A 27,259-nucleotide genomic window follows, 5' to 3' on the forward strand; every position below is an offset into this window, starting at 1 on the left:
TAAGAAATAATGAATTTGTTGAAATTTTACTGTCCAGAAATCAGCCAGGCATGTTTCACATCTAGCATGTGTCAAAACCTCTTCACAAGTACCTGAAAACAGAAGAGCTATTAGCTGCATGCTTAGTGCTATTGCTGTCCATTTAAAAGTGGTTTTTGAGTGGTTTGCACATTAGAAAAATCCTTTTACAAATGGTTAAAAAGAACTGAATCTGACTTCTGCCAGTCGACATTTCATTAAAAGGTAAAATTGCTTTTCTATGGTGTGGATTTAGCAAAATAAACATCATTACCTCTTGGTTTCAACCAGCCTAAGCTTTGTGTGGCAGTCAAATATCAATCACAGAGGAGACTAATGTATTTAAAAGAGCCTATAAGGGTTGATTTATTCGATTTTCATTTGCACTTGCTTACAAAACTCCTGTCCCTAAAAAAAAAAAAAAAAAAAAAGCACAAGGTTTTCAGAACATTGAATACATATACTTTGTCCAAAACCCAATGTAAACTGTTCTCACTCTCATCCTAGGGGATCACATTTTGGGGTCAACCCCAGCATCACCTGGGTGCTTGCACCCTGCCTGTAACTGACAAGAGACATGATTCAGGGAGACAGCTGCTCCCCTCTTAAAACACGCAACGGCTATTTCACCTTTCCTTTTTAAACACTCTGCGCTGGGTAACGCAAAGCTTCCACCACAATAATCGACACAGCATGCTCTGCAATGGCTCCTGCTTTTTTAAAAGCGCTAGCTTCTTGATGCTGCTGTTGCACGGCTGAGAACGTAGCTAGGCAAAGGTCAGCATCCAAGGAAAAAAAAAACAGGTTCTTTGCTGTGCCATGGGAGTTATTTTTAAGGTGAGTGAATCTGGACTATGGTTACAAAAACGCATGTTCTGGTCAGCATCAATCCTAATTCATGTCGCAGGATGGAGGATGGTGGCAGCTCTGTCATCGCAGCCTGTGTCCTGTGTGTGCAGTGATGGCTGCTGCATGACCGCTTCCCAGGCTGCCCAGTAACTCCGCCTCTTCCGCACAGCTGACCAATCAGATTTCAACGTCGCTTTCTTTGTCGTTGTCATGGTCACCATCATAGAATTCATTGGCTGCTTCTGGCCTGTTAATAAAAGACAACATGCACTTTTAAAAGGTTTGTCTTAATATGCTATTTATAGAAATCTCATCTGGAACACCTAAGGTTTTGATCAATTATAAAAAATGAATTTGTGGTGATGTGATGAAAAAAATGCCATTGTTAATGGCCATACACCAGTTAACAATGGTGGCAATTATCATATTTTCCTGGTGACTGACATAGCAAACTGATTATTTCTATTAACAATGTGATTCCTTCATTAAAACAGTTATAAGAGAGATCTGACAGCCATCGTCAGATCTGACAGCCAGACAAAAAGTCAATTTCAATTTCATCTGCCCAGATGCATAAAGCACATTTTGGTGTACACTGGCTACTAATGAAACAAGTTTTAATGATTTTAGGATGAGCTACAATCAATACTTCAGCATTATTACCACGCCAACAAAATACAATTAACAGCCTTAAAAATATTTAAGAAATAATGCCTAAAAAGAGGAGTATGTAGTGACTCATGCAGGGCCTGCCACAGAAACGTAGCCAGATGTTTATAACACACTGGGAGGCACTGGGGAAAAAAACAATGATCTGTGTTTTAATGGCGAGCTTCGTGCTACGCCCTACCCAAGGAGAACTCAGAGGTTCTCCAGTTGCTCGTCTGGGACTCTGCTGAAGGCTATGGAGGTCCAGGAAAAAGTTACTAAAAGGCTGAGTATTATGAGGAAGAAGCAGCACCGTGAATAGTTCTCCTCAGAGCCTCTCTCGTCAGGGTCTCCCTCGTCGGTCCGCTCGTAGCTCAGCAGGTCCGAGGGCACGTCGTGGATCTGCACGCTGGGCGCGTGGTTCAGCATCTTCAGGTTCTCGAATACCGTCTGCCGGATCTGCTCCAGGTACTGCAGCGCAGGAAGAGACACACGAGTTCAGCTCCTTCAACAGGTCCCTGCGCCCACGGGCTGGAGGGCCCGAACGCGCTGGGTCTTGAAGTCAGACGCCGGTTGTGTTGGCGTATGGGGATGCAGTGTTTCTGATGGAGTCATCACTCAATCAGCCTCAAGAGCATTGCCGCTAAAACTTTAAAAGGGCGTTTCGGAAGGATCTGAAGGCAGGGAGAGCCAGTCTCTCGCCATGCGACAATCTCAGGTTCTGGTGTCCACAAGCACGCACCTGTCTGGAGTTCTGGTTTTCTATCCTGGTGCTGACATCTGGGTGCAACGTGAAATCAGGAGCAAAATATTCAAAGTACTCTGAGGGAGGGAAGCGGAGGGATTTAGTGGAGATTCAACTAGAAACGAAGCAGAGGAAATGCAGGCACTTCATCCACCGAAAAGGGCCATTGCATGAAAGTTCAACACAAAGACGAGCACTTTTGTCTTAAAGCCCGGTTTCATTAATGTGCATAAGGTGGTGCAAACCAAGCCCTGCAGTGAGCACAATACAATACTGTAAAAGAACACAGTGAACTGCTTATTCAATTAAATAGCATCTGGTACTACAAAAGAACATAAACACACTGAACAGTTGAAAGAAAAGTCACTTTTTAAGATGCTTATTTACCGCTGTAAGGCAGTTCATCACTGATCGACTCCTCGACTAACAGGGAAGTCTCATAGGTCCTGAAAGGCAAAGAGATTTGAAAATGTTTAGACACAACAGTGACAGGATGTAGTACCGGTCAAGTACGGCCTGGTTCTAAATGACTAGAGCGCACACTGTGGCCTGATCCTGGTGGGACTGGCCCTCCTGCAGTGTTTCCAGGCCTCTCTAGGCCTTTTCAAAGGTGGCGGGGCTCTGGAACAACTACGCCGACACCCGATAGCGGCCTCGACTCGCTTGTAGCCTTGTAGCAGCAGCTGAAGAGCTCGGACAGGCTGTGAAAACCGGCCCCGTTAGGCCCACAGTGAGCCGATCCCGGCTGCCACAAGCCCAACTGCACCGAATACCAGCAGACTGGGGAGCCCCGATACAGACGTTTCCGGGTTCTCCATTCCCGCGTGAACGTGTGCGACGCACAGCTCTGGGACACGGTGGACCCGCAGACACCCACCAGCAGCGCGCCACGTTGCGGACCGTGTATCCTCCGCCGCCCAGGACCAGCAGCGGGATTTTGAAGCTCTTCACGAACTCCACACACTCCCTACGGACGGAGAAGACCGTCAGCTCGGGGCCGGGTCCGGAAGAGGTTTTACAACCAAGGAGGGTCCAGGACACCCAACCCACACAGCCGAAGCTGGGGCTGCCCACCCTTCATCACCCACAGTTATCATCCCCACAACCTGCCAGCTGTGCCGCAGAGCCTGCGCTCCTCATTCAAGCCAAAGATTAAGGACGTTAGTGCAGCCGCTGGCCGTGATGGGGAACTACATATCGGGAGCTCAGTACAGGACTGCCCAGGGGGTTGCAGACACAAAGGGAAATATGGCCTGCAGTGGGCAAAATCAGCCTTACTCTCTGTGGTGTGGTCAGTTTACCTGCTGCTCTACTTCTCAAATTCTAAAAACCAGAGGGATCATTATTTGTAATTAAAATAATTTAATTTTGATGGCACGCCTTCACGAGGGTGGGTATTTATCGAGGGGGCTCTCATTAGAACGAGGCTGAAAACCCATCACATCGTGATGTCGCCTCTGCTACAGCTCCACACCAGGAGATGGCAGTGTTAGCTAGGAAAGAGGGAATCTTGCCCTGCAGTTCTTCCCATGACTTCATGATCTCTTCGTGATGGATGTGATCGCACTTACCCGTGACCTCTTATGCTGAGGTTAAAACAGCCCAGTCTATCACAGCCCAGAGAGTCAGCCCCACACTGCAACCAAACCACACTCAATGTCAATTATCCGAACACAACTGTGACTCGGCTATAAAGACTTTGTTCACCTTGCTTTAATTTACTTGATGTTTGCTCATCATCAACTGATCACCCAGTATGTGAAACTTTCCCAAGAGCCTTGTAAATACAAAGAAAAAAACCCCATCGTTGCCGAACAATGTCACAAATTAAAACTCGTAAAAACTCGATCTTTGTGAATTCTACTTCGTGATTTCACTGATTTCCTCATTTGCGGACCAAAGTCACCTGTTCGTGGGCCGCACGGCAGGAGTACAAACGCTGTCTCTAACTAGCGCGTTTTCATCTCACAGACGTACTCATCTCAGTGGCAAAGGCATAGCTTGGCTAACAAAGAGATAACATGTATATGCAGCAGTGAATCATGGGTTATTCAGTTCCCTTCAGGAAAGCATTAGATGCATGGTGTGTAGACCTATTATCACAGCAATGCCTGCCTGTGAGTATTGTGCTGTGAAATAAAAAACATTAAATAAAACAACTTCTTGGTTATAGGTTAACATTCTCCACACAGCTCTGAGGTTCAGCCCTGGTCCACAGAGCCCTTACCTGAAGAACAATACAGGTTGGCTGATAAAAGTCCACCACCTGCTTGATGACCGGCTGGAACAACTGCCTGTAGCCTGAAAAATACATTATTCATTGGCCGGATTAAAAACAAATTAAAAGCACGCTCGACATGGCCAAGTCTCTGTTATTGTCTGTTCACAAACGTCAATGATTCTCCTCCGAATAGTAAACTATAAATGTGCATTAGATAGTTCCTGTCCCATTTAAAAGTGATAATGCCCTGATCTATGTTCCATTAGCTCAGGACAACAACCATAAAAACGCACTCCAGCTCTGGCATCCAGTCAGGTTAATGAAGCACTGGGAATAGCGGACTCACTCTGGTCATCAATCCCATCTCGGAGGGGGACGTTCAAGCAGTAATATCGCCCACTTTCGGCTCCCACTTCATACATGTCTCCTGGGAAAGAGTAACACAGCACGTGTCCGGTATGCAGTGTGTACAATCACGCACGCTCACTCAAGTGTTCATTACACTCGGCCACCAAACGCACTTCTTTTCCATGTTTTTTTTTTTACCAAGTTACCAAGATCCCAGTCACGCACATTCAGAAAAGGGAAAAAAAAAAGTTTTCTCGGTTGGCCATACCTGTCCCGGGAAAAAAGTAGTTCCCGTACTTGTGGAAGGATACGGTCATGACCCGGTCGGTGAGGTAAAAGGCCTCCTGCACGCCGTCGCCATGGTGAATGTCGATGTCAATGTAGAGCACACGGGGATGGTACCTGCAGGGGGCACACATCTCCCGTTTAGGGAATGCCCTGTCCCCCACACAATTTGTAAATCTCCCTTCTGTATACCACTCTCTCTCGTGATCCCAGGCTCATGGGTAACAGTCAAGGTATAAACCTGCCCACGTGTTATTGTCATGGTGTAAACTTTGAAAAGGGTACAACTGCACGTGTTCCATTGCAAGATTTCAACCTCGTGCTCAGTATGAGTTTTTGCCAGTAGGTGGCAGGATAAGCTCAATAAATACAGAACCTCTTTGCTGGTGTAAATTCTACCACATGATGAATGTATTAATTAATTAATTGCTTACACTTATATAGCGCTTTTCTGGACACTCCATTCAAAGCGCTTTACAGGTAATGGGGACTCCCCTCCACCACCACCACCAATGTGCAGCCCCACCTGGATGATGCGACGGCAGCCATTGTGCGCCAGAACGCTCCCCACACACCAGCTATCAGTGGGGAGGAGAACAGAGTGATGAAGCCAGTTCAGAGATGGCGATTATTAGGAGGCCATGATTGGTAAGGGGCAATGGGAGATTTGGCCAGGACACCGGGGTTACACCCCTACTCTTTTCGAGAAACGCCCTGGGATTTCAGCACAGACTCAGGACCTCGGTTTTACGCTTCATCCGAAGGATAGCGCCCTTTTACAGTGTAGTGTCCCCGTCACTATATGAAGATTCACTAACAACAGAAATATCCCGTGTAGGACTAACACTGAACGTTAACTTCAGTAGGGGAAATATTACAATTATGGCACTCATACAATCATTTAAATCACCTAGAGGCAAGAACAAACAGCAGAGAAAATCCTTGCGTCTCTTAAAGATTAAACATCAGTCTCCAGGCTCCGTTTTCCAAGTATCTCAGTGCAGTGTTATCATTAATAAACTTTCTGTGTCCAAGGTTAAAATATGACACATCACATTTGTCACCATTCAGAGAACCAATCCTTTAAGAAAAAAAAGCTACGGTAGGAACATCAAATACTAAGGACCACAAAAGTGACTGACAACAACCACCTTCTAATCCAAATGGCGGTTTCAAATATCTTGGCATAAAACAATCAGTAAGGCTGCTACATTAACATAATAGACGTTACAAGTCCATGAATACTGAAGATGAACAAATCAGGCACTAATACTTCCTTGACAGTTTAACACATCCGCTGTTTCAGCATAATATTCACAGTGTAAAAAAAGAGGTTACATTATCGCAATTTCCAAAGAGATTCTCACTATTTATTTTTGAAACATATGTCTTATAACTTTTTTTTTACTAAAACAAGACATTTTCATCACCACATTAATACACTGACAATATTCCTTTAAACAGCTTGCAGCACCAAGTTCACTCTGACCAAAACATAACTTGCTGTGTTTCATGTGAGGTTTGTCGAATGCTCACCACAGTGAAAGTCAACATACTTTAGCAGCTCCAGAATGCTGATGACAATGTCATTCACGTAGCAAAATCCAGACGCCTGCATAAAATTGAGAAACAAAGATGGGGATGAGAGAAACGTAGACATCAGTTACAATATCACAAATATTCACACAGCATGTTCAATTGGCACATATTACATAAATAAAATAACACTTTAATAAAATATTAAATAAATAACACTCTCTGAACACTGCATCATTTAAATCTGCAGCACCATATAAAGCTTATTAATCAAATAAGCTCAGAAACTGGTGGTTCTGTGCACTGGAAGCAAACTGTCCAGGTAATTAATTTACTGTGGAGAGTTTAATTTGTTCACAGACAAAACTCAGAACAACAGGCAGAAAATTAGAAAAAGAAAATACTTTAAAGGAAAAAACATACGATGCTCCTAAACAGAAAGTTATCAGCAGTGTCAACACAGCATAAACTCTATTCATTGTCCCAGACAACACATAAGTGTTAAGTTTTCTTACTGCTATGGCTACAAAGATCCTTTTCAAATTACAAAAAGGTTACCTCAAATTTTTTGGCATGGTGCAGGCCTCCAGCCCAGTTGATGGCGATATCACAGATCTGATAGGAAAAAAAAGCACTATCAGATCATTTTCTTCGTCACACACGTTCTTTCATGGACTACAGTACCAAACGACTAGTATGATGCAAAGAACATGCAAAGCAGACAGGAAAAGAGCCAGAGATGTCAGGAATGACTCTACACAAGCCGTATAAATCTAAAATCAGGGGTCACAATGTTGTCAAGTTCGCTTCAACGTCGCCCAGTGCACTAGGAGGAGGATACAAATGAAATCAACAGAAAGAGACCCCTATCTCTGAAATGCGAACAATGCAGCCCATTTAACAAGGAAAATGGAGTGAACGACAGCCTGACTTGCACAATGGTCCTGGAAAGAGCTCGCGCTTTGAAACAAGTACTCAGTTGGGAGCAAATCCAGATGAGATGCACGTTCTCTCGTCGAAACCACCACAGCACCGAGCGGACCTGCATGCTCCTCTCCTGGCTGGGTGCACAGCTAACAAGAGCATTTTGCCTGGGCAGACAGTACCTTGTGGTTTAACTGCGTTGCTCCCTGCAGAGAGGCTCCCGTGTAGCGTGAGCAGAACTCAAACAGGCCAGGAAACACAGGACTGGGCAACGACAGGAGACAAGAGCATTAACTCACACATAACGGAGTACTGAGAATGACTCCACCACTCACCATCGTGATTATAACCATCGCAAGCAACTATTCTGCACCAGCAGCCCCAGGACATAGCAGGCCTCTTCTTCTCACAACGATGTCTTCTTTTTAAAATGTCTATAGGCTTGCTCCCATGTGAAGAAGCAAAACCAGATTGTAAGCCACGCGTGTTCAACTGAAAGAAACGTTCTGGACCAGAAGGCAGTTTTCTGTAGCTCAAGAACGAGGCTGTGAAACATGAGACACCAAGCTATAACCTATAGCCAAGTACAGACAAAAGCCCAATCAAGCAGGCAGATCCATTCAGGACAGCCTCTTCTTTCCACAGAGATGTCTTCTTTTTAAATGTCATCGTATTTCTATAGGCTATAGGCAGGACACACCCTGGTCGGGACACTAGTCCACCTCTGGTTAGACAGACTCAGAGACACACTCACACAGGGGGGTCAACTTTCCCAGAAGCCAATGTACTTCCCACTATGTTTCTGGACTGCGGGAGGAAACTGTACACATGTGCACACCGGGGGAACATGCAAACTCCACACAGACAGCGCACCAGATTCAGAATTGAACCCAGAGCCCCAGCTCTGCGAGTCACCAACTCTAACCATTGCGCCCACCGTGCTGCCTGCAGGCTTGCTAGCATATTTTCGTATTTGAAAAGACAAATATGTCCAAAGACAGAATAACACCCCTGTACTCACCAGTCATCCCCAACGTTGAAGGTGTTGAGACTTTTGGTGAAGCCCTGCATGTTGTTGGGACTGACCTTTTGCAGGAAGTCGATGTAATCTTCCGAGTGAAAGCGGCACATGTCATGTTGGGAGGCTTTGTATGGCTTGAACACCTGAGACAGACAAAGACTTCAAGGGCACTGTATACTGTACAAAGAGTACAAACACAGCCGGTGTGCAATGGTACCAAGGGGTCTGGATGCACATATATCCAACCAAGGGTTGTATATACAGATCATTACCTGTAAATACTCTGGATTTAAAAAAAGGCCCAACAATGCAAATACATATACATATTTATATAGATTCTTCTTTGAACATTAGCAGTTGCGGGCCCCTGACCTACACTGCCCTCCACATCTGCGCAGGCAACATCTACATTTCTACTCCAACTCCGTGTCAAACTCTGCCTCATGTGCAAACACTTCTGTAACTCCACACATTTTTTAGATCGTGTGGGCCAAAAACGCCTAAGGCATAAATTCATAACACACAAAATCATTAAAACCCCTTTCTTCAAATGAGATGAAACTCCTCACTGCCAAAATTAATCTTCACTTTGGGGAAAAAAACATACCATCATCTTCTTGTAGAGCCCATAGTGCAGAACAAGACTGTGGGTGAGAGAGAGTCGATGGGGTTTCATTGGGTGTCCAGCACCTTAAAAAGGGCACAACCAAAATGAAAGAATTATTCATTGGTATTGTAGAGTAAGTCAAACCAGAAGCGTAAACGTACAGAGGGTGGGAGAATGTGATGCGTTTGTCAATGAGAGAAAACTGCACATCGCCTGTCCTGGGAGACAACAATGTCCTTGGGTTTTCCTGTCCTGGATTCAGTGTTATTCCCAAGGCAAGATGTTGGTTCCAGGTGCCCTTGTTTTCTCCTACAGCTCAATCTCGGGCTTACACATTAACTGGCATTTCTACGATTTCCCCTGAGATGGACTGGAAATCCCTCATCAGTTCACCATGAAGCAATACTGCACTGAGCAGCTACTGTACATAAATGAACAAATTAGCGGTTTAAGCGGGATAAAAATGAAAGGGTTTGTCATCTTGTCAAAATTGATTATTAAAACCTTTCTTATTCAGCCTGTCGGGCCCAATACATACCTAAATAAGGATGTCAAAAGTAAAAGCAACACAACAATATATCCCTCGGTAATTTCTACCACAAGCTCTGCAGCCTTGTGACGGCACGAAAAGCTATCTTTCTTTAATTTGCCGGTTTTGATTTTTGTTTTTTGTTTGCTATGCGGAGGTACTGAAATACAAATCGACGATCCGGCCGTCCGGATGTTAAAATGAAAACGAGGCGCCTGTGCACTTCAGAACCGCACATGTCAATATGAAAGGAGCAGACATATTCTAAAATGAAAATGGGCACTGGAAATAATATTTACTGAAGGAGAGGAGCTGTCTGAGTGGGTTTGAACTTCATAAAGGCTTCTGCAACTACAGCTGTAAATTAGTATAATCACCTGCAAAGTTCAGAAGGGAGATATCGATCATCACTCGTATAAAAGTTCAGGACCGCTGATAAATTATTTCACGTAGTAAGTAAGACGGTGGAAAGCTGGGGCTAAGATCGGAAATTTAATGCAAACGATAAAATAACAGTAGCCACAAGCCCATCTTACCGTAATGAAAGTTCCCCACGTCTGGGTCGTAAAAATACGCCGTCCTGTTCGTCATCACAGCGGAAAACGAACAGAGAGTGTCGTCCAGACAGCAGTGAAGGCAGTCCTTCTTTTTTGTACTTAATTTTCAAGCAGGATTTCTAATTCACTCTAATTCAGCTTTCTTTTTAATTTACCAAATCGCCGCCATAGTAAAACACGGGAGACCTGTGCGGGACGTCATCAGAAACAGCAGATGGTGTACTACGTCACGAATATGCGTACGTATGTTTATGTGACGTAGACGTCGAAAGTGGCGGGGTCTCGTATTAAGGAACTTTCATTTCTATTCATGTTTAAAATTGCGATTAAGCGTTTAAACATCTTTGCCTCGATTACCGAATATAGAATAAAAATAATTTCTGATATCGGAAATATTTCAAATCGTATTCTTATCGGTATTTTATTTTTTTCATGAGAAATTCCGTTTTTATCGTTGCGCGTCAATATGTCAATATTTGATATATCAAATATTGATATCCGCGTGTTAAAACATATTGAAATCAAAATCTGGATATCAAAAAGCACAGGTGATGATTAGTTCATATAGAAACACCATACCCAAATATGTTCACACGGCAGATCTGAAGAAAGTTATAATCGCACCAATCTACTATAAGAAATCGATTTTTTTACATCGATAAACGAGTATTACATTTTATAACGACGTGTAATGTGAAATGAGTATAAATTCATATGAATCTTCAATCATATCTGACCATACTATCTTCTACATTTGTTCCCCACCCCCACGACCCTTGGTGCAAAGACATGCCTCCCGTGTCACGGTTTTAGCTGCTTTGCCACGTAGTTTTTACTCGTGTCCCCCGATTCGTGTTTCACTGTTCATTGTGAAGAAATGTTTTGGTTTACTTTTTCCAGCGCCTTTCACGATTTCGAGTGTCGGGTCCTCCTGTATTCCTGTATGTTTCAGAATGTGTTGTTCAAGTCTCTCTATAATATTATACTATATATGCTAACAAATTCTGTAACAAGACTTCGCTTACTGGTTGTATTTACATAACTTTTAAAGAACCAGGCAGCCCATCACTTCCTTGAATCGGACAAAGTTTAAATTCCGACTTTAAAAACGCACAGCTTAAAAAAGACACAGGTCCTGCGTCCCCCCTGTTCGAAGTCATTCTGAGGATAATAACTGTTAGGGGAGTCCCGTGAAGAATTTTGTTTTGCTCCTTACAATCTAGAACATGTTATCTCGGTGTAGTGGGGTCTAAAATAAGCGAAACCACCCAGATTTCACATAGCTGCAGCTACAGTAATATTACCAATTCAGTCTTGCACAGCAACTACAGTGCTGATAATAAACAACACAGCTGCCACCCTGAGAATGACAGAGATACTATCCTCTATCCTTTATGGTAAGGGGTTTTAAACTTCCAGGGGTGAATGAAACTGCCTTCTCTATTGATATATTTCTATGCTGTTACAATGTTTTCAAGTCGTTTTAAAGCTCTCCCTTATAGAGCTGGTCTGTGTATCGTCTAGTCAGGGCGAAAGTGCCACTACGTTTCCCATCGGGCGTATGACATTTAAACGAGTATTGTGTGTATTTATTGTGTGTGTGTGTGTATTTATGAGCAAGCAAAATATTTATGGAAAAATGAAAATGAAATGGTGAAAGGGAAAGAAACTGTCTTCAGGTGTCAAAATATGTATGGTTCATTCCTTAACCCTAAAAAAAAAAAACTACTTTTTAGACCACGCTGGATGTACACTTTTTGTGTAAGAGTGAGTCCCCCCCTTTTCATATAACGAAGCAAAAAAAAACATTAACTTGAAATGCTATCTTTTTCTTTACATGAATAAACTCTTTTAAACACGGAGCAATACCGATGTAGTCGATACATTCCAAAAAGGGCAGTTTTTCGTTTCAGAAGGAGACTGATCTCACAGTGCACGCTGAGGTTCATTTACAGTGAAACGGTAAAGCGAGACCAAAGCACAATATATGATGATAGATACGACCGGTGATGAAATCGTTTCTGAAGTGAGGGGGTTTGCATATCACAGAAATTGAAAGAGGGGCAGCTGGCCGCGTGTCTCCTTCCGCACGCAGCACTCCCATCCAAAGCTTTGAGGTTTTTTCCCTTTAAATAACTTGCAGGAGATTCTCTCCCTCCCTCGGTGCGCCTTCAGAGCAGCGCTCGTCCGGATCTCGGGAGCACCGCGCCGCTGGATGGTCCCGCACAGGAGCAGCGCCGTCCAGTTGTAAGCACCCGGTAAGCGCAGGTTCCTCCTCTCTTAATCTGCCGTTAGGACGAAAGGGGCGACTAGGGGGCTTCACTGAACAGCAGCCACTTGATCGGCGAGGCCAGCGGGCGTGCGGGGAAGGTGGGCGGATGAGAGAGCTGGGTGCCTTGGCTAGTGTTTGTGATGCGGGGCTGCAGGAGCAGGGAGAGACGGCTGTGTTCGTGAAGCAGAGGGCTCGTCTTGCAGTTCCGTCTCATCTCATCTTCGGGGCAGCAAACGACCATTAAGCATACTGTACTGCCTTTCCTATGACGTTCTTACGCCCCTCAGACTGAGATTTTTTTTAAAAAATATATATATATTTATAGGATTGTTTATTTTGAGTGGGAATGGAGAATGCTATTAATATTGAATTATACCCCCCCCACACACACGCAAACCATCCCACACTTCGCAGAGATAAAAAGAAACATGTTGAAACGGGCTTATTGGTGAGACATTGTGCCCGTATTTGTGACTGTCTTGCCACGGTATTAGACGGCTTTCAGCAGCGCCCTACTGATGCAGCCCACGGTGTCCCCGGAGTCTGACTCCAAGCCCAAGGGCAGGTGTGTCACCGGCCGCGCTGGGCCCACCAGATCATTATCAGGGATCAGAAACTTGGAAAAGATGCAGGCTGCAGCCTGCATCTCCCTAGACCCGCGCACGGTGTTGTTTTTCCTTCTCTTCCCACCCCTGGAGTCTCTCTCTCTCTTTTTTTTTTGTCATGGCGACGCGAGGTATTGGAAAGCAGTTAAGTGACAGGAAAACCTTTTTCTTTTTAAATAAAAAGACCTTGAACACCGTTTTCGTGTGACATCAGGGCGCGGAAATTAGGAGCGTGTCAGTGTGTGTGTGTGTGGTGGTGGGGGGCGGTGTATGTGAAACATTTAACAAACAAGGGTGGTTTTAGTGCAGAAGGGAGAAAGTTAACCCTTTCGATTTAATCTTCATTGAAAAGCAACGAAGCTAGATTCTCCGCAATTCGTGACGCCCGTAGCAAACAAATCATGAATTTGTACATAAAGATTTACGGTAATATTGTTTAAAATTAAACTGCCTGTTAATTTTATTATTATTAATAATAATAATAAATGACACATTGTAGCATTTATTATTTTCCAGTTGCATAACTCACAATGCAACTCTAGAATGAAGTTATTTCTCGCATTAGGGATTGATGGAATTTTTCCACAGCTGGCCACTGTGGTTGTCATGTGGATACTGTATTAAATCAAGGAACCAGACAAATTCTCATTTCCCAAGAATCCCTGACCGCTAACAGTCCTCACATGAGAAAAAGTACAGAGCAGACGGGATGCTGACCCCAGTCCATTCAGGCATTTTCAATTGGTGCCTGTGTGTCGTTTTTTTTAAATAATGATTTCAACTTTGCGTCTTAATGTTCACTAGGAGTGGAGGGTGTGGTTACAGTTGACTCCGGTTTGTACCTGCTTAGCCGCCTCCGTCTACTCTAAAGCATTCAGGATGTGATTTGAGAATACATTCTTCCTTACCCGTTTTGTTTGTGATTTGGTATACGACCATCATCAGTACGCTAAACGCGCCGAAAATATGTTTTACAAGGGCCGTGGGTTCATTTGGAAAATAATGCTGTTGTGCTCCAGGTACAGTACAGTACAGGCGGTTAGCCACGCCAGGCAATATAACACTTAAAACCCAAGGTCACCATTACTGGCACAACAACACATGCAAGTGTGCTTTATCGAAAGCCTGCGAAGATGTTTACAGGAGAAGCAATCTAATGCATCTGTATCTTTTGCACGGGCAGGGAGCTGCTGTAACTTTGCTTGGTTACAGTGTTTACTGTTACAGAGTTCTACTTCTCCAGCTGTATAGAATCTTACATGAGGACGAGGCACAGTCACAGGGAGCTCAAATGCTTACCATTTACCCTACAGTTGCTTAGACACCTCTGCACATTATGAAGCATTAATGAGCAGACTTCAGTGTTTCACAGCAACAGTAATTATGGTCGAGCCAGGACAGACAAGGGCAAACAGTGCTACCCCGAGGCCAGGCTGTGAAAGCTGAGCCCTGAAGGACAGACGCAGCTAAATCAGTTCATTAGAGATAAGAAGAACTGCTGTACATGCTGGGCAGTACTTAGCAAGACTTCATAATTAGCTCACTTACTGCTGGATATTTTATATTTTCAAATACAGGTGTAAAAAACAGTTTTCTGTTTTTAACCTTGGCTATAGAGGATGATGTTGCAATCTAACCTCTTGCTGTGGCAGTAATAATATCATCGTGATCACCCTCATCATCGACATCATGAACGCGTTTATTCCAGACAACGTCAGGGGCACACTGTTTCTGTTTTGGGACGAAATGTGTTGAACATGCAATCATTTCAGAACGGTAACGGTTTTCTGTGTCTTTTTACAAGCAGCGATTCAAAACTCTTTCCAAAAACGTTTGGTTCCCCGAAAGGTGCAGAACCCCAGAGGGTGGCACAGTGGGGTGACAGGTCACGTGCTCTGTGCTGTCTAACTCACAGCCGGGAGCTGTTTCAGCGAGTAGCACATGAAGGAGCAAGCTGGGGCGGTGCGTGCCGCAGATGTTTGTGTGCGGGAGTGTTTTGAAGGCCCGGGCTGCTCCCTCTCGCTGTTTCAGGGAAACAAGGCTGTTTTTCTTCCTACGGGTCAGACAGGGATCAAAGGGTGGAGAGGGGAGGGGGGAGAAGGCAGTGGCGTTGGGGGCCTTTCTCTTCTCCGCGGTGTCGCAATCAGCGTATCGCTCATATCACCCGCCCCTGATGCGTGCGATTGCAGAGCAGCTGGGTGCAGTTACAGCGAGTGGAGCCAGCTGCATCATCTATCTGCTCACGCAGCCCTGAATAACTCCCCAGCGGTGCAGGATTCGTGCCCGACGTGAGTCTGCTGTTTGAGCCCGCTTGCACCCTGGCTGCGGTGCTGGTTTCGTGACATTACCTGCTCACCAGCCAGTGGATTGCCAGCCTCCGAGTCAGACGAACCGAGTCTCTCAGCAATGGGCACAGCGCACAAGACAAACACTTCCGCCACCTGTCCTGGCCTTGTTGAACACTGCTGAAACTGCTGGACATGCAGAGCAGCCCAGCATCCCAGCGTGCTCGACAGAGCCTCGAGTCGACACAGTCCTGCTGGAAGAAGGGGTGGGATTGGGCTGCAGAGAGTTCAAAACCTTCTGAATTCAGCCTTCAAGCCATCACACGTTCCAGAAGATTGGAATAATGTCAACGAATACTGGATCCTAGTTTCAGACCTCTGGAACTCCTTCAAAACTGTCATATACTTAAGAGCAATTTTTATCCATCCGTTTTCTAACTACTTGATCCAATTTAGGGTTGGGGGAGGAGGCAGATCCTGTCCTGGCAAGCAACAGGATCCCAGTCCATCACAGGACGCACGACACGCACACACCCCCACCAGAGCCGATTTTCCCAGAAGCCATTTAACCTCCCCGTATGTCTTTGGCCCCTGGGAAGAAACCAGAGCACCCAGAGGAAACCCACGTCAACCCAGTGAGAACATACGAGTTCCACACAGACAACACCCGAGGTCCGGGATTGAACCCAGGGCCCCATGGCTGCAAGGCAATCTCTGTGTCACCAAGCCACCCAGCAAGTTTTATAATTACACTGGATAGAAGTTACGTACGATATAGTATCTAACAGCCTGAAGATGCCCTTTGTAAGGGGAGTCATCTCCAGGTGCTGCAGTTGTTGGCTGTGAAATGATTCCCATCTTAGTTCACTTGACAAAAGAGTAACCGGTTCTTAAGATCTGGCGTCGGGCGGGTGCTGGTGTGTTTTTCGCCGTGTGCAGTATATCCGTGCGCGTCAGTCCCACGAGCCCTCGATTTCCTCCCCCCTCAGCTGAGTTGACTCCCAGGAATGCAGTTTCTTCAGATTCGAGAGAAGTGTGTTTGTTCCCCCTCTGTTGAGTTTGTTCTGGTCACTGAAGAGCCTGCAGAGTTCAAGAAAGACAATGCTAATACTTTGTGTAAATAAACGGGGGGGAGATGAGCTCATTTGTTTGTTGACCATCAACACAAACGTGCTCCCTGTCCACAATTCTTTGTGAGAATTGAAGTTATCGTCATGCTCTGTTGGTCCTACAGCGGACTAGGCTGCCTTTGTCTGAACACCAGGTTTGTGCAGGAAAACAACAGATTTTTGTTTATGCCGTGAGCATGCCACAGGGCTCACCAAGGAGACAGAGTTGTCTCTGTGTGAGAACAAGAGAAAATTTAGAATTTGCAGCGGAGTGGGATAAACAAGATAAAAGGGGCAAGGGGAGTGAGAGGTCTACGTTTTTCGTTTTCTGGCTTTTTCTGTCTGAAAACTAAAAACGGTCCCTAGTGTCTCTCATTATTTATGTGAGATCTTTACAGGATGAAGGGTCACTGGATCTTCACTCTGGACTCAGGAAATGTCATGTCATTGGTTGCCAGAAAAACATCCTAGGTCTTTGAAAGTGTTTCAAGAAAATAAAACATATTTCCAGCTCTGAAAAAGATGGGATGTTACACAGCTTGATATCTGTGTTAAGAGCAGCTTTCTATCAGTTAAAGTTCAAGAGCCAGGCAGTTATATGGAATATTAGTTAAAGGAAATGCTGGTTTAATAGAGTAAAATGTAGGTGTTCAAATTGTGGTCTTCTTTTAGGTCCATATGTGAGTAACAGAAGTGTAGAACAACAATCACATCACTTTCCTCCCCATTTGTCCTTTTTGTGCTTTGTTGAGGTGGCAGGAGAGTGAACTGTTCACTGTAAATGATATATTGGGAATGTGCTTTTACCATTTTACTGCATAAACACTGAAAGCAAAGCTTTTCAGGAAGGAAACATCACGCTTAGTTCTAGGGAGGCTTCATTGTCTTCTGATTTTGACACCATCTGGATTCCTCATTAGCTGCTGCTGTAGGTGGCGTTGGTGGACCAATAGGTGGTGCTCTCCCCTCTGAACCACAGTTCATCCGTTTCATATCATTGTGATCCCCAGTTCAGTGTCCAGGGACACTGTGCAAAAGGAGGTGCTGTCCTTTCGATGAGATGTCATTAAAGGACCCACAACACTGTTTGTAAGAGTGCTAACCCCAGTGTTTTGTCTCCATGTGGATTTGCCAGTGTGGCCAATTGATATTTCCCCTTAGTTCAAATGATGAAGTGATTTTTTCTCAGCCTTGTCTGCTGGGTAGTGGGGCTAAAGGGTTTGTTGTGGCTGCTGCCGGCTGTCTCCTCCACAGGGGCTGCGCTTCACTGCAGGATGCAGTGCATGATATGTAGAGCACATCGAGATCCACTTCTTGCTTCTTATTATGTTTTACTTTAACAGCATCAATGGTGAACAAAAAAAATCTGAAAATGTGAATTTGTGCAGCTGGCCGAATGAACAGGTTTAACGCAGTTACTGAGAGCTGAGCGGAGTCAAGTCAGTGAGTTGACTTTCACCGATGGGGTGGCATTCGAACAACCCCTTGAATCAGCGGTAGAATCTGCTGTTCTGTTCTCATGGTGGAAAACAGCAGTGGGTGTGGGTGAACCCCTAGCACAGGAGCTCGGAGACGCTCCCCCAGAAGCCCAGCTGCTGGGGGAGATAAAACCCGTCTGCTTAATCTCCTGCTGTACAGGATCATGGGTTGGGTGGGTTATCCGCCCAACGCAAGAAGCTTCAGTCCAGGAGACAAGTGTTTTGGGGCAAACACGCCAGCGGGACAGAGGGAACTCCTGGCGTTCTGTCGTGGATGTGACGTCAAGGGCTGACGTCGCTCGCGAACGGGCCTGGATAAATGACAGACACGCTCACACGCGCTGACACGCGCCTCTGCTGTTTCAGGACCTCGCTCCGGCTCCGGCTCCGGCTCTGGGGAGACAGGGATGGCGGACCAGGAGACCCCGCCTGGGGGGGAAGCCCCTCCAAACTACATGATCTTCATCCTGGTCCTCTTCTTCTTCCTCACGGGCCTGTTGGGCTTCCTGATCTGCCACGTGCTGAAGAAGAAGGGATACCGCTGCCGCACAGGAGAGCCAGAGGAGGAGTGCGAGGACAAGCTGGCCGGGGGCACAGGAGGTGGGCAAGGGAACTCGGAGACGACAGGCCAGCATTTTACTACTAATAATAATACTACTGCTGCTACCACAACTAATAATACTACTACTGCTGCTACCACACTAATAATACTACTACTGCTGCTGCTGCCACACTAATAATACTACTACTGCTGCCACACTAATAATACTACTGCTGCTGCTGCCACACTAATAATACTACTACTGCTGCCACACTAATAATACTGCTGCTGCTGCTGCCACACTAATAATACTACTACTGCTGCTGCTGCCACACTAATAATACTACTACTGCTGCCACACTAATAATACTACTGCTGCTGCTGCCACACTAATAATACTACTACTGCTGCCACACTAATAATACTGCTGCTGCTGCTGCCACACTAATAATACTACTACTGCTGCCACACTAATAATACTGCTGCTGCTGCTGCCACACTAATAATACTGCTGCTGCTGCTGCCACACTAATAATACTACTGCTGCTGATAATACACTAATAATACTACTACTGCTGCTGATAATACACTAATAATACTACTACTGCTGCTGATAATACACTAATAATACTACTACTGCTGCTACCACACTAATAATACTACTGCTGCTACTACTGATAATAATACTTGCAAGTTACATTTCTATATGTTACACAGTGCTATTGCTAGAAAACGACTGCAGATTATTGGTTTGTTTAGATATACATGGGAATATTAGCATTTCTGTCTTATTCTAACCCCCTGCTGTAACCATCTGCCTCCATTGCGTTGAAAGACACGAAAAGGTCAGATTTAAATGTGGGATTGTGATTCAGCCAGTGATGGCGAGAAAACAAGGGCCCAGAAGCAACAGGCAAAGCCACCAAGTCTAGGCAGGGAGGTACTTTATTCACCTCATTCAAGTGCTACAGCAGCCAGGCACAGAACATCAGCACAGAACATCAGCACAGAACAGCACAAATATAGTAATATGATAAATAAATGTACAGAACACAAGGAAGATGTAATACACAGTATAGATATTGCACACTCCCAAGCATATTGGACAGAGTAGGTAACTAGTGCAACTATCGCACAGTTGTGAATAATCAATAAATTGCCCATGTCAGTTCCACGTATCGCACTTCCATAAACCAGATGTAGACAGAACACCAGTAAGACAGAGCACCAATTGTTACAGAGGTATACATTTATTTGGTCAATAAAGTTATCTGCTTTTTTGACTGTGTTTCTCAAAAGATGAGACGGAACTACGGTATGCCAGAACAGGATTGCGTGAAGTTTGTGATTGTTAAAGATCTGGATACAGTGCCACATTCTGTCTTACATGACAGTCAATAAACCAATAACAATCGATATGGTAAAGCCGGCAATTCAATAAATTACTCATTTATTGTATTGATTGCATGTAAGTGTCAGCCTCTCTGAACAGTAATAAAAATCAGTGAAGCCACTAATAAGCTATAAAGCTCCTTGCTTCATGAAGGCTGGAATCTGATTTTTGGAAAGGCATGGTTACATTTTGCATTGGCAGTTTGTTCCTTTGTGGGTATTTCAGCAGTGCAATGATGTATGTAGAACACTCTTCTTACTTAGCCAGATGTGTCTTTAGCAATTTAACCTATATTTATTCTTTCTTAATTGTTCCCAGCAGGATGGCATTAAGAGAGCTTGTTTTCAAGAGTGTCCTTGCCATGACCTGTCAAGCGCAGTTCTCAGCTGAAACACCTGTTCAAAGCCTTTAAATGTCAAAGTAACCACGTGGCCATTAAAGCACCCTCTCGGTTTCCATGACTCAAGAGAATATGAATAGACTTGTTACTGGCTGATTCTCTTTTCTGAGGCCCTCCGTTCTCCCCCTTGTCTTTCAGAGGAGGAAGCAGAAGATCCTAACCAGGACACAGTGGAGCAGATCTTGAAGTGCATCATTGAAAACGAAGGCAAGTGATGCAATATTCCGGCTGTGCAGCACACTTCTGCGGAAAACCGCTGCGTTGTTATCTGCTACCAGACGTTAGATAGAGATCACTAATGTTGCCTAATTGTTATGTTGTTTTTAAAAGCTATTTTTCGCCCCGGCAGCTTACATGTTTATTCAATTCATCACAGAATCTTTGCATCTGAATTATTTTCTTCGAGCGTGGGTGTTTTCTTAGCCCTTCGAGTTGACTTTTACGGAAGGGGTGTCGTTAAATAAATGTAGCTGTTGTTTTTTCTGTTGTGATGAGTTTGTGAGACTTTCCCCTACTTCCTGCAGGTGCAGGAGACAAAACAAACTCCTCTGCCCTAGGCACATCACCCCTTAGGGACCTCATGTTTTTGAAGGAGTTTTGAAACATTAGGGTATGATGGTGGTGGTGATCTTCCTCAGAGCTCCAGGGTCCAAGGTCCCATTCCTGTCTAGGTTGCCTGTCTGTGTGGAGTTTGCATGTCTCCATGATTTGTGTGTGAGATTGTTAACATCATTATTGTCTCTCCTTGTAGCAAATGTAGAAGCCCTGAAGGAGATGTTGGTAAACCAGAATGTACCAGATCACATGGACCAAAGGTACAAATTAAAGTCGTCGGCGTGCGTATGAACATAAGCATGTGTGTTTTAAAGGTCCATCTAATACCTGACCCCCTTGAAAATTTTTAACTCAGTATGTTTCTTGTGCCAGTAATGTTGCAGAAGTTTCAAACAGTGCCACAGTAGTTCGGAGGGTGCAGAGTTGCTGCTCAAAAGTATAGTAAATAAACGTTATAAGCTTGTTATTTAGGTTAGAACAGACAAATTCTCTCTGAGCTCCTAGAACTGATTATTTATGCAATCATTGTCAGGGATGACATTTTATATAAATGTAACCACTCACAGATTTGATACCTTTATGTTTGTGAGCCCAGGTAATATATTGTCTGGGACTTCTAGCCTGTTCCACTTCTGTTTTCCATCATCTGGCACAGACCTGGCCAACCAACCTCTGCATGTGCTTCATGACGATTGCACCGTGAGATCAGACACTATCTAAGGCAGCGGAACCCAATCCAGTTAGTCTTATAGGACTCCTGTTTCTGTGGATTGGCAACACCTATTTAGATATTGATGAACCAAGCCAGTCACCTGATCAGTTCAGAGAGGGCTAAAGAGCAATTGGATCTGAGGTGTCCAGCCCTGGTCACGGAGAGCCCCAGTCCAGTTGGCCTTGTGGGTCGCCTGCTTCCAAGGACTGTCAGTCCCTGGTGGGCTCCCTACAAAGCTCAGCAAGGGTGTCCTTGCAGAGGCAGGGAACCGGAACCCCAGTGAGATGCTAAGATGTCCTTCTGAAGGTTTCTCAACAGAAGATATTAACTGTGTGAATCCTCTGTAGTTCCAGAAACAAAACAACAACAGATACAGTACGTAGGGTAGTCTGTGACGGTCGTTTTCAGTATTTGCAATTTATCTTGGGAGAGTACCACTCATGTCCTCCGTCACCGCTGACACGCAGCTGTTAAAGCACTCTGGGAGTTTTCTCGGTTCCTCAGACCAGGGCAGCTCTGGGCATGGGTTGTTTTTTTTTAAGCCAAACGTGCGATTGAATTGATTGAGTACAACAGAGCTCAGCCTGCCCATTGGCATTCTGCCTGCATATGCCCTGGCTCATATCTGCAGCGTCTTCAGCGGCCTGCTCCAGGAGACAGAGCCCTGACACACAGCTAGAGAGAAGGAGAGGGAGGGGGTGGAGGAAAATGTACAGCCGGGATCATCCATCGCCGATTCTATTTCTCACTTTCAAGGTTCTCAATCAGATCCTGTCTTACTGCCAGAGTCCGACGCAGTATCATTGATTCATTTTTTTTTCTGTAATGTCAGGAGCTGCCATTGAAATTTATGCAGTACGGAGCTGGAGGCAAGGAATTGAGCAGATTACAAAAAGGCACCAGGTCTCAGCCAAGAACAGGCTTTAGTTTACCAGCTGCTGTGGAACAGAAGGGTATGTCTCCAGGCCTAGTGTACAGCTTTCTAGGACTTCAACATGGGACATAATCATAAGACACTGATAACGATAGTCTGCTGTTTTCTCCTGACGTGTAAAAATGACAGAGAATTGATGGTGAGCTTCATGGTGCTAAGTCAACAGCAATGATGAGCCGCCTGCACTGCTCATACACGGTGGGACTCTCTGAGGCACTGTGGGATACCGCAACTATAACCGGCATCAGATTTGTTAAAAAACGCAGCGTTTTCCTGTGGTACCAGCTTTCAGTCGCCATTAAAGGGGAGTTTATTTCGTGAGGGGGAATGAATAACCTGCCTGAGAAACTGGGACTGCAGGTCCCCCCTGAAACAGGCCGCGTGTCTGACCCATGTGCTCCTGTGTGTCCCCCTCCCTCACAGACTGCCGCGCAAGGAGAGCGCCGGCACCCTGCCGCCCCACCACCACACCGTGCACTCGGGCAGCGATCGCAATGCCTGCCTCCACTGCGTCCAGGGCCGCACCAGGAAGGCCCGCGGCCGGAGCCGGGTGGCCAGGAGCAAGGCCCGGCCCGGAGAGCACACGGTCTTCTCAGTGGGGAGGTGAGGCCTGCAGTTCTGCGCAGGGGCGTAGCCACCCTGACTGGTCCTAGGCCTACCCCTTCGGCCCAAAGTTTTTAAAGATTTTTTTCCCTTGTTTCGGTACATGATTTACTTTTTAATTTTACGTGTTTGATTTTTTCCATCGGATGTGATTTGCTGTTGGCTCGCTGTACATTTTGTGACCGTTAAGATGATGTCAATGTAGTGGGCATGCCTAGCCATAGCCTAATGGGCTATCGCTGTCGTCAGATGCTCTTTTGCGTTTAGCTGACGAGAGAAACCTATATGATGATTTATCTTTTTATTGTCTCGCCTCCTCTGCTATACTGCAGTTATTTGTTTTAGTTTTTAATTGCCTCTCGTCTTTTTGGTATAACCTGAAGTATTTGGATTAAACCAGGTAGTTTTATTTGCGAAACGTTTGCTAGCCCTTTGCAGATGGAGCCACCCAAACAGCTTTGAAAATGTCATGACCCAAAGAACAGTAACAAACATGGAACACCATCAAACTGTTTCCAGTGCCGTCCTGTTAGACTTCCAACTAGACGTTTGCATTTTAACAGGAAATGCACAGCTTGGCTGTTTTTCAGTGGGTTGACACAACTAGCCTTCTCCTGGACACCACGGTTTCATCAACATAGGCCTGAAGTCCAGTTTTCCTAACAATCCTGTCTCTTTTCTTCAGGTTCAGAGTCACTTACGTTGGTAAGAAGAACAGCATTACAGAAACCACCAACCCACCCACCACGGAGCAACAGCCCGCTGACCAGTCAGAGAGCACCGACCATCACAGCCCCCAAGCAGAGGGGGAGCCCGACCCGTCACAGTGCAAGGGGCAAGAGGCATACAATCTGAGGAGCATGTTCAAAGACGTCAGCCCAGAGGTGAACGACGGCGTGGCTCAGACCAGAGCCCAGCAGGTGGAAGACGTGGCCAAGAAGACTCAGTCAGAGACAGGGGGCGCTGACAGCTGCGCACCTGCCTCAGCTCCAGAGAAGAGCCCCGCGGCTCGAGAAGATGGCGTGGTCGAGGGGACCACCATCAGAGAAGGTGCTCTTAACGGCACCTGCGCGGTCCCGGGCATCCACTCCAGCCCAGGGCCGATGGAGGACATCGTTCTCCTGAGTGCGGCGCCGGGCCGGCGGAGGGAATACGCCGTCCTCCAGATGGAGGACTTCGGGGACGACGCGGCGCAAATGGAGGACGGGAAGGACGACATGGTGGAAATGGAGGACATCAAGGACTGCAGGGTGAGCCGGGAGCTGGAAGGGGAGGAGGTCTTGCGCAGCCTGAGAGCCGCGGGGCACGGGGCTCAGTCTGGGGAGGGCAAGAGGAGGTCGATCGTGGTGCACACGCAGCACAAGTGGTAAAGAAGAACGTGATGCCAGGAGGGGCGGGAGAGCAGCCAAGAAGGGCAGTGGATCAGAGACACCCGGGTCACCCGGACTGCACTGGGTCATTGGCAGCCTCACTGGGGCTGAAGCCGTGATCCATTGTCAGATTTTACTGTCAGGAATACATCGGCCAAGAAATACTGATCCAGCATTATCTCTCCTGTGGTTGAACCAGCACTTGCATAAAGCTTAGTGACCACTGGTTAAAATGTTACCTTGATGATCGCAGATAAAGAGCTGTTTGCCTTGGGCCACCACTCCTTGGGCTACCAGCTAGAGGGTAATAGGAGATCTCACAACTAGACCAGTGTTTAATCCTCGTGGCTCTTTCTGACAAGATTGTACAAGAGCCTCCTTTTCCTCATTAAATAGTTGCCCTGCCCTGTGAGGGATTGTTAGCTCAGATATTTCAGTCTGTCTCTAGCCTCTTACACTTTCATTGCCACACAGTGTGTTATCCTAACAATGCCTTCTGAGGACTACAAACAAAATCAAGGGGAAGGAACTTGATTATTTTAAACTGCTTCTGAAAATAACTTTTGAAATCTGAGGCCAATAATTATGCGACACTCTGGATACCTTATGCATTACTTACTGCACTTCTGTCTGAGATAGGCTGTAAAAAAAGACAAGAAAGTTACAGATATTATTTTTCATTTTACAGATGAAGCCAAACTTAAATACGTAACCACACAACTGGCAGCACTGTTTTAGGAGCCCAGTTCTAAGCACATTGGAGAGAATTAGCTCCTCTCTGTAGCGCAATATTATATGTAGCATGCAAGACAGCACTGCTGCAACTAGAATTTCATTAGCAGAATGATCTCGTTTGCACTGCAGCTAACATCTCTGCTGCAGCCCAACAGAAAGACCACTTTCTCCTCCCCAGCTGGTCCTGATGTGCTGTTTCTCCCACACACACAAAAATCCCTCGACTCAGTAGGAATTGATTTTTTTTCTCTGTTGCCACTGTCCATATACTACAGATTAGTTTGTGGAAGTGGAGGCGGGGGGGGTCGAGAAATAAAACGCTGTCCGTTGGGTTCGAGACCCGCCTGGCTGCAGACAATCCTCTGCACACAGGGGGCGCACGTTCAGGAGCAGCCAAACGGGAGATTAGGATTTCATTACAGTTACAGTTCGTAATCCCCTCCTGCCCCTTCACCGCCTTAATCAGAGGGGTGGGCTCTGTACATCCGTACATTGATGCCGCCTTGCTTTTCAGTGCCAAGTGTCGTACAACTAATGAAGACAATCCCTTAAACAGCGTGACCAAAAGATGCAGCCAGTGTACGCCAGAGCAGGGACATGAGGAGCAGACCATGCAGGACCACAGAAAACCTGTTCTCAAAGTCGCCAGCAGGAGCTCTCCTGCATACATTACATTATTCAAAGATAACCCGTGTGCTTATGCGTAATAGAAAATCATTGTAAATCTCCATTTTTAAGCAAGCCTTCACAGGTCATTTCTTACACCTGGGAGATGCAAACTAACACTCTGTGGAGGGGGAAGGGCCAGTAGTTTAAACAGTCTGACTCTTCCCAATGTCCTGCTCTGAGCATCTTAGTTCCAGAACAGACGGATGTCTCTTTTAAATTCTTTTAAGATGATTTGACAGCTATCCCGGCTCTTCTGTATCTCTAGACTTTTACGCCGGGCATTAAATCTCAGTGTTGAACTTGGCTCATTTCCATTCTGAGCACACAGTAATGGCCACCAATACAGATTTTGCTGCAGCTGCAGCCTCACAGAATGTTGGCGCTGGATTATCACCTTCTGGGTGCCAGACGAAACTGATAGACCAATATGTTAATTTACTCAGCACCTTCTAGACGAACCCTTACAACCTATCTCTTACTCTGCCTTTCGGAAATTCTACTGGTAATCTCTAGGATCTTCCTACATTGCAGATGTAGCATAATGCAACCCTACAGTACGTCCGATTTCTTCAACCACCTTTGATTTGATTTCGGTTCCAAATAAGAATGTTTGATACCCTGAAAATCGATCGGCGGCAAAGACATCACTCAGCTTGGAGTCAGTGAGCAAATAAGATTTAAGTTTTATTCTATTTTATCACTTTGTAAGAAAGTATTGATATATACAGTAATATTTTCTATTTTTAATAATGGTTGTAGGCTGTTTTGTTGTCAGCAATTTGTGTAAAGGGAAAGGTTTGCATTGCTGAACATTTTCCGTACAAAAACACACTTTGATGCAACGCACTTAGCTCTGATGAGCGACAAAATCACGATAATAAAAAATAATCAATGGTGAAAAGACAAGGTCAGAAGTCTTCTTGCTGGAAATGTCCTGACTGCTTTGAGCATTAAGGCCCCCTGGTGGACAAAATCATGAATACACCTAGAGGTAGTCAGGGGAAGGTACTGGCTAAGGGGGTCAGAAATTTTAGAGCAGCTCCTGACAGAATTTCTGCTGATCTCGGCTGAAGAAAAATATCCCGGGATATCTCTGCTCACTGTACACAGTACGGTCACAGGAGTCACGAACCATTGCAGTGGGAATTGAGCAGGAAGTGAAGTAGCTTTAGCACAAAAGGAATCGTGAGGAAGGCTCCCTCACCCAGAAAAATATTTTGCACAAATCCTTACCTTCAGCAGTGCTCACTATCAATATCCTACGTAGAAACGTCTGAGACCTATTTCAACAATAAATAGGTAAGGCTTAG

The 27,259-nt window shown here is 45.4% G+C and overlaps 2 protein-coding genes across 4 annotated transcripts; one reads left to right on the top strand and one right to left on the bottom strand.

Annotated features, from left to right (window-relative positions):
• Window positions 1-10: 10 nt before the first annotated feature.
• hdac3 (histone deacetylase 3) lies at window positions 11-10,506 on the bottom strand. Of its 2 annotated transcripts, XR_011191196.1 has the most exons (16): window positions 10,268-10,506; window positions 9,203-9,285; window positions 8,596-8,738; window positions 7,757-7,838; window positions 7,209-7,265; window positions 6,671-6,726; window positions 5,098-5,231; window positions 4,828-4,908; window positions 4,488-4,561; window positions 3,832-3,896; window positions 3,138-3,227; window positions 2,648-2,706; window positions 2,258-2,337; window positions 1,829-1,986; window positions 649-1,114; window positions 11-426 (listed from the first exon to the last, which is right to left on the bottom strand). XR_011191196.1 is itself a non-coding variant. In XM_006631933.3 (15 exons), exons 1-15 carry the CDS (start codon window positions 10,320-10,322, stop codon window positions 1,045-1,047), a joined length of 1,287 nt encoding a protein of 428 aa, XP_006631996.1. In that variant the 5' UTR covers window positions 10,323-10,506; the 3' UTR covers window positions 435-1,044. The 2 variants fall into 2 exon arrangements, 1 of the variants encoding a protein (XP_006631996.1); XM_006631933.3 differs by lacking the exon at window positions 11-426 and having other exon boundaries at window positions 435-1,114.
• A 1,113-nt stretch (window positions 10,507-11,619) lies between these two features.
• rell2 (RELT like 2) lies at window positions 11,620-26,855 on the top strand. Of its 2 annotated transcripts, XM_015349846.2 has the most exons (7): window positions 11,620-11,685; window positions 12,432-12,546; window positions 18,404-18,637; window positions 20,510-20,578; window positions 21,123-21,186; window positions 22,996-23,175; window positions 23,861-26,855. In XM_015349846.2, the coding sequence occupies exons 3-7, from the start codon at window positions 18,445-18,447 to the stop codon at window positions 24,543-24,545; spliced, it is 1,191 nt and encodes a 396-aa protein (XP_015205332.1). In that variant the 5' UTR covers window positions 11,620-11,685; window positions 12,432-12,546; window positions 18,404-18,444; the 3' UTR covers window positions 24,546-26,855. The 2 variants fall into 2 exon arrangements, with proteins under 2 accessions (XP_015205332.1, XP_069052280.1); XM_069196179.1 differs by lacking the exon at window positions 11,620-11,685 and having other exon boundaries at window positions 12,332-12,546.
• Window positions 26,856-27,259: the final 404 nt, after the last annotated feature.

The sequence above is a fragment of the Lepisosteus oculatus genome, chromosome 11 (assembly GCF_040954835.1).
Source record: "Lepisosteus oculatus isolate fLepOcu1 chromosome 11, fLepOcu1.hap2, whole genome shotgun sequence".
Lineage (NCBI taxonomy): Eukaryota > Metazoa > Chordata > Actinopteri > Semionotiformes > Lepisosteidae > Lepisosteus > Lepisosteus oculatus.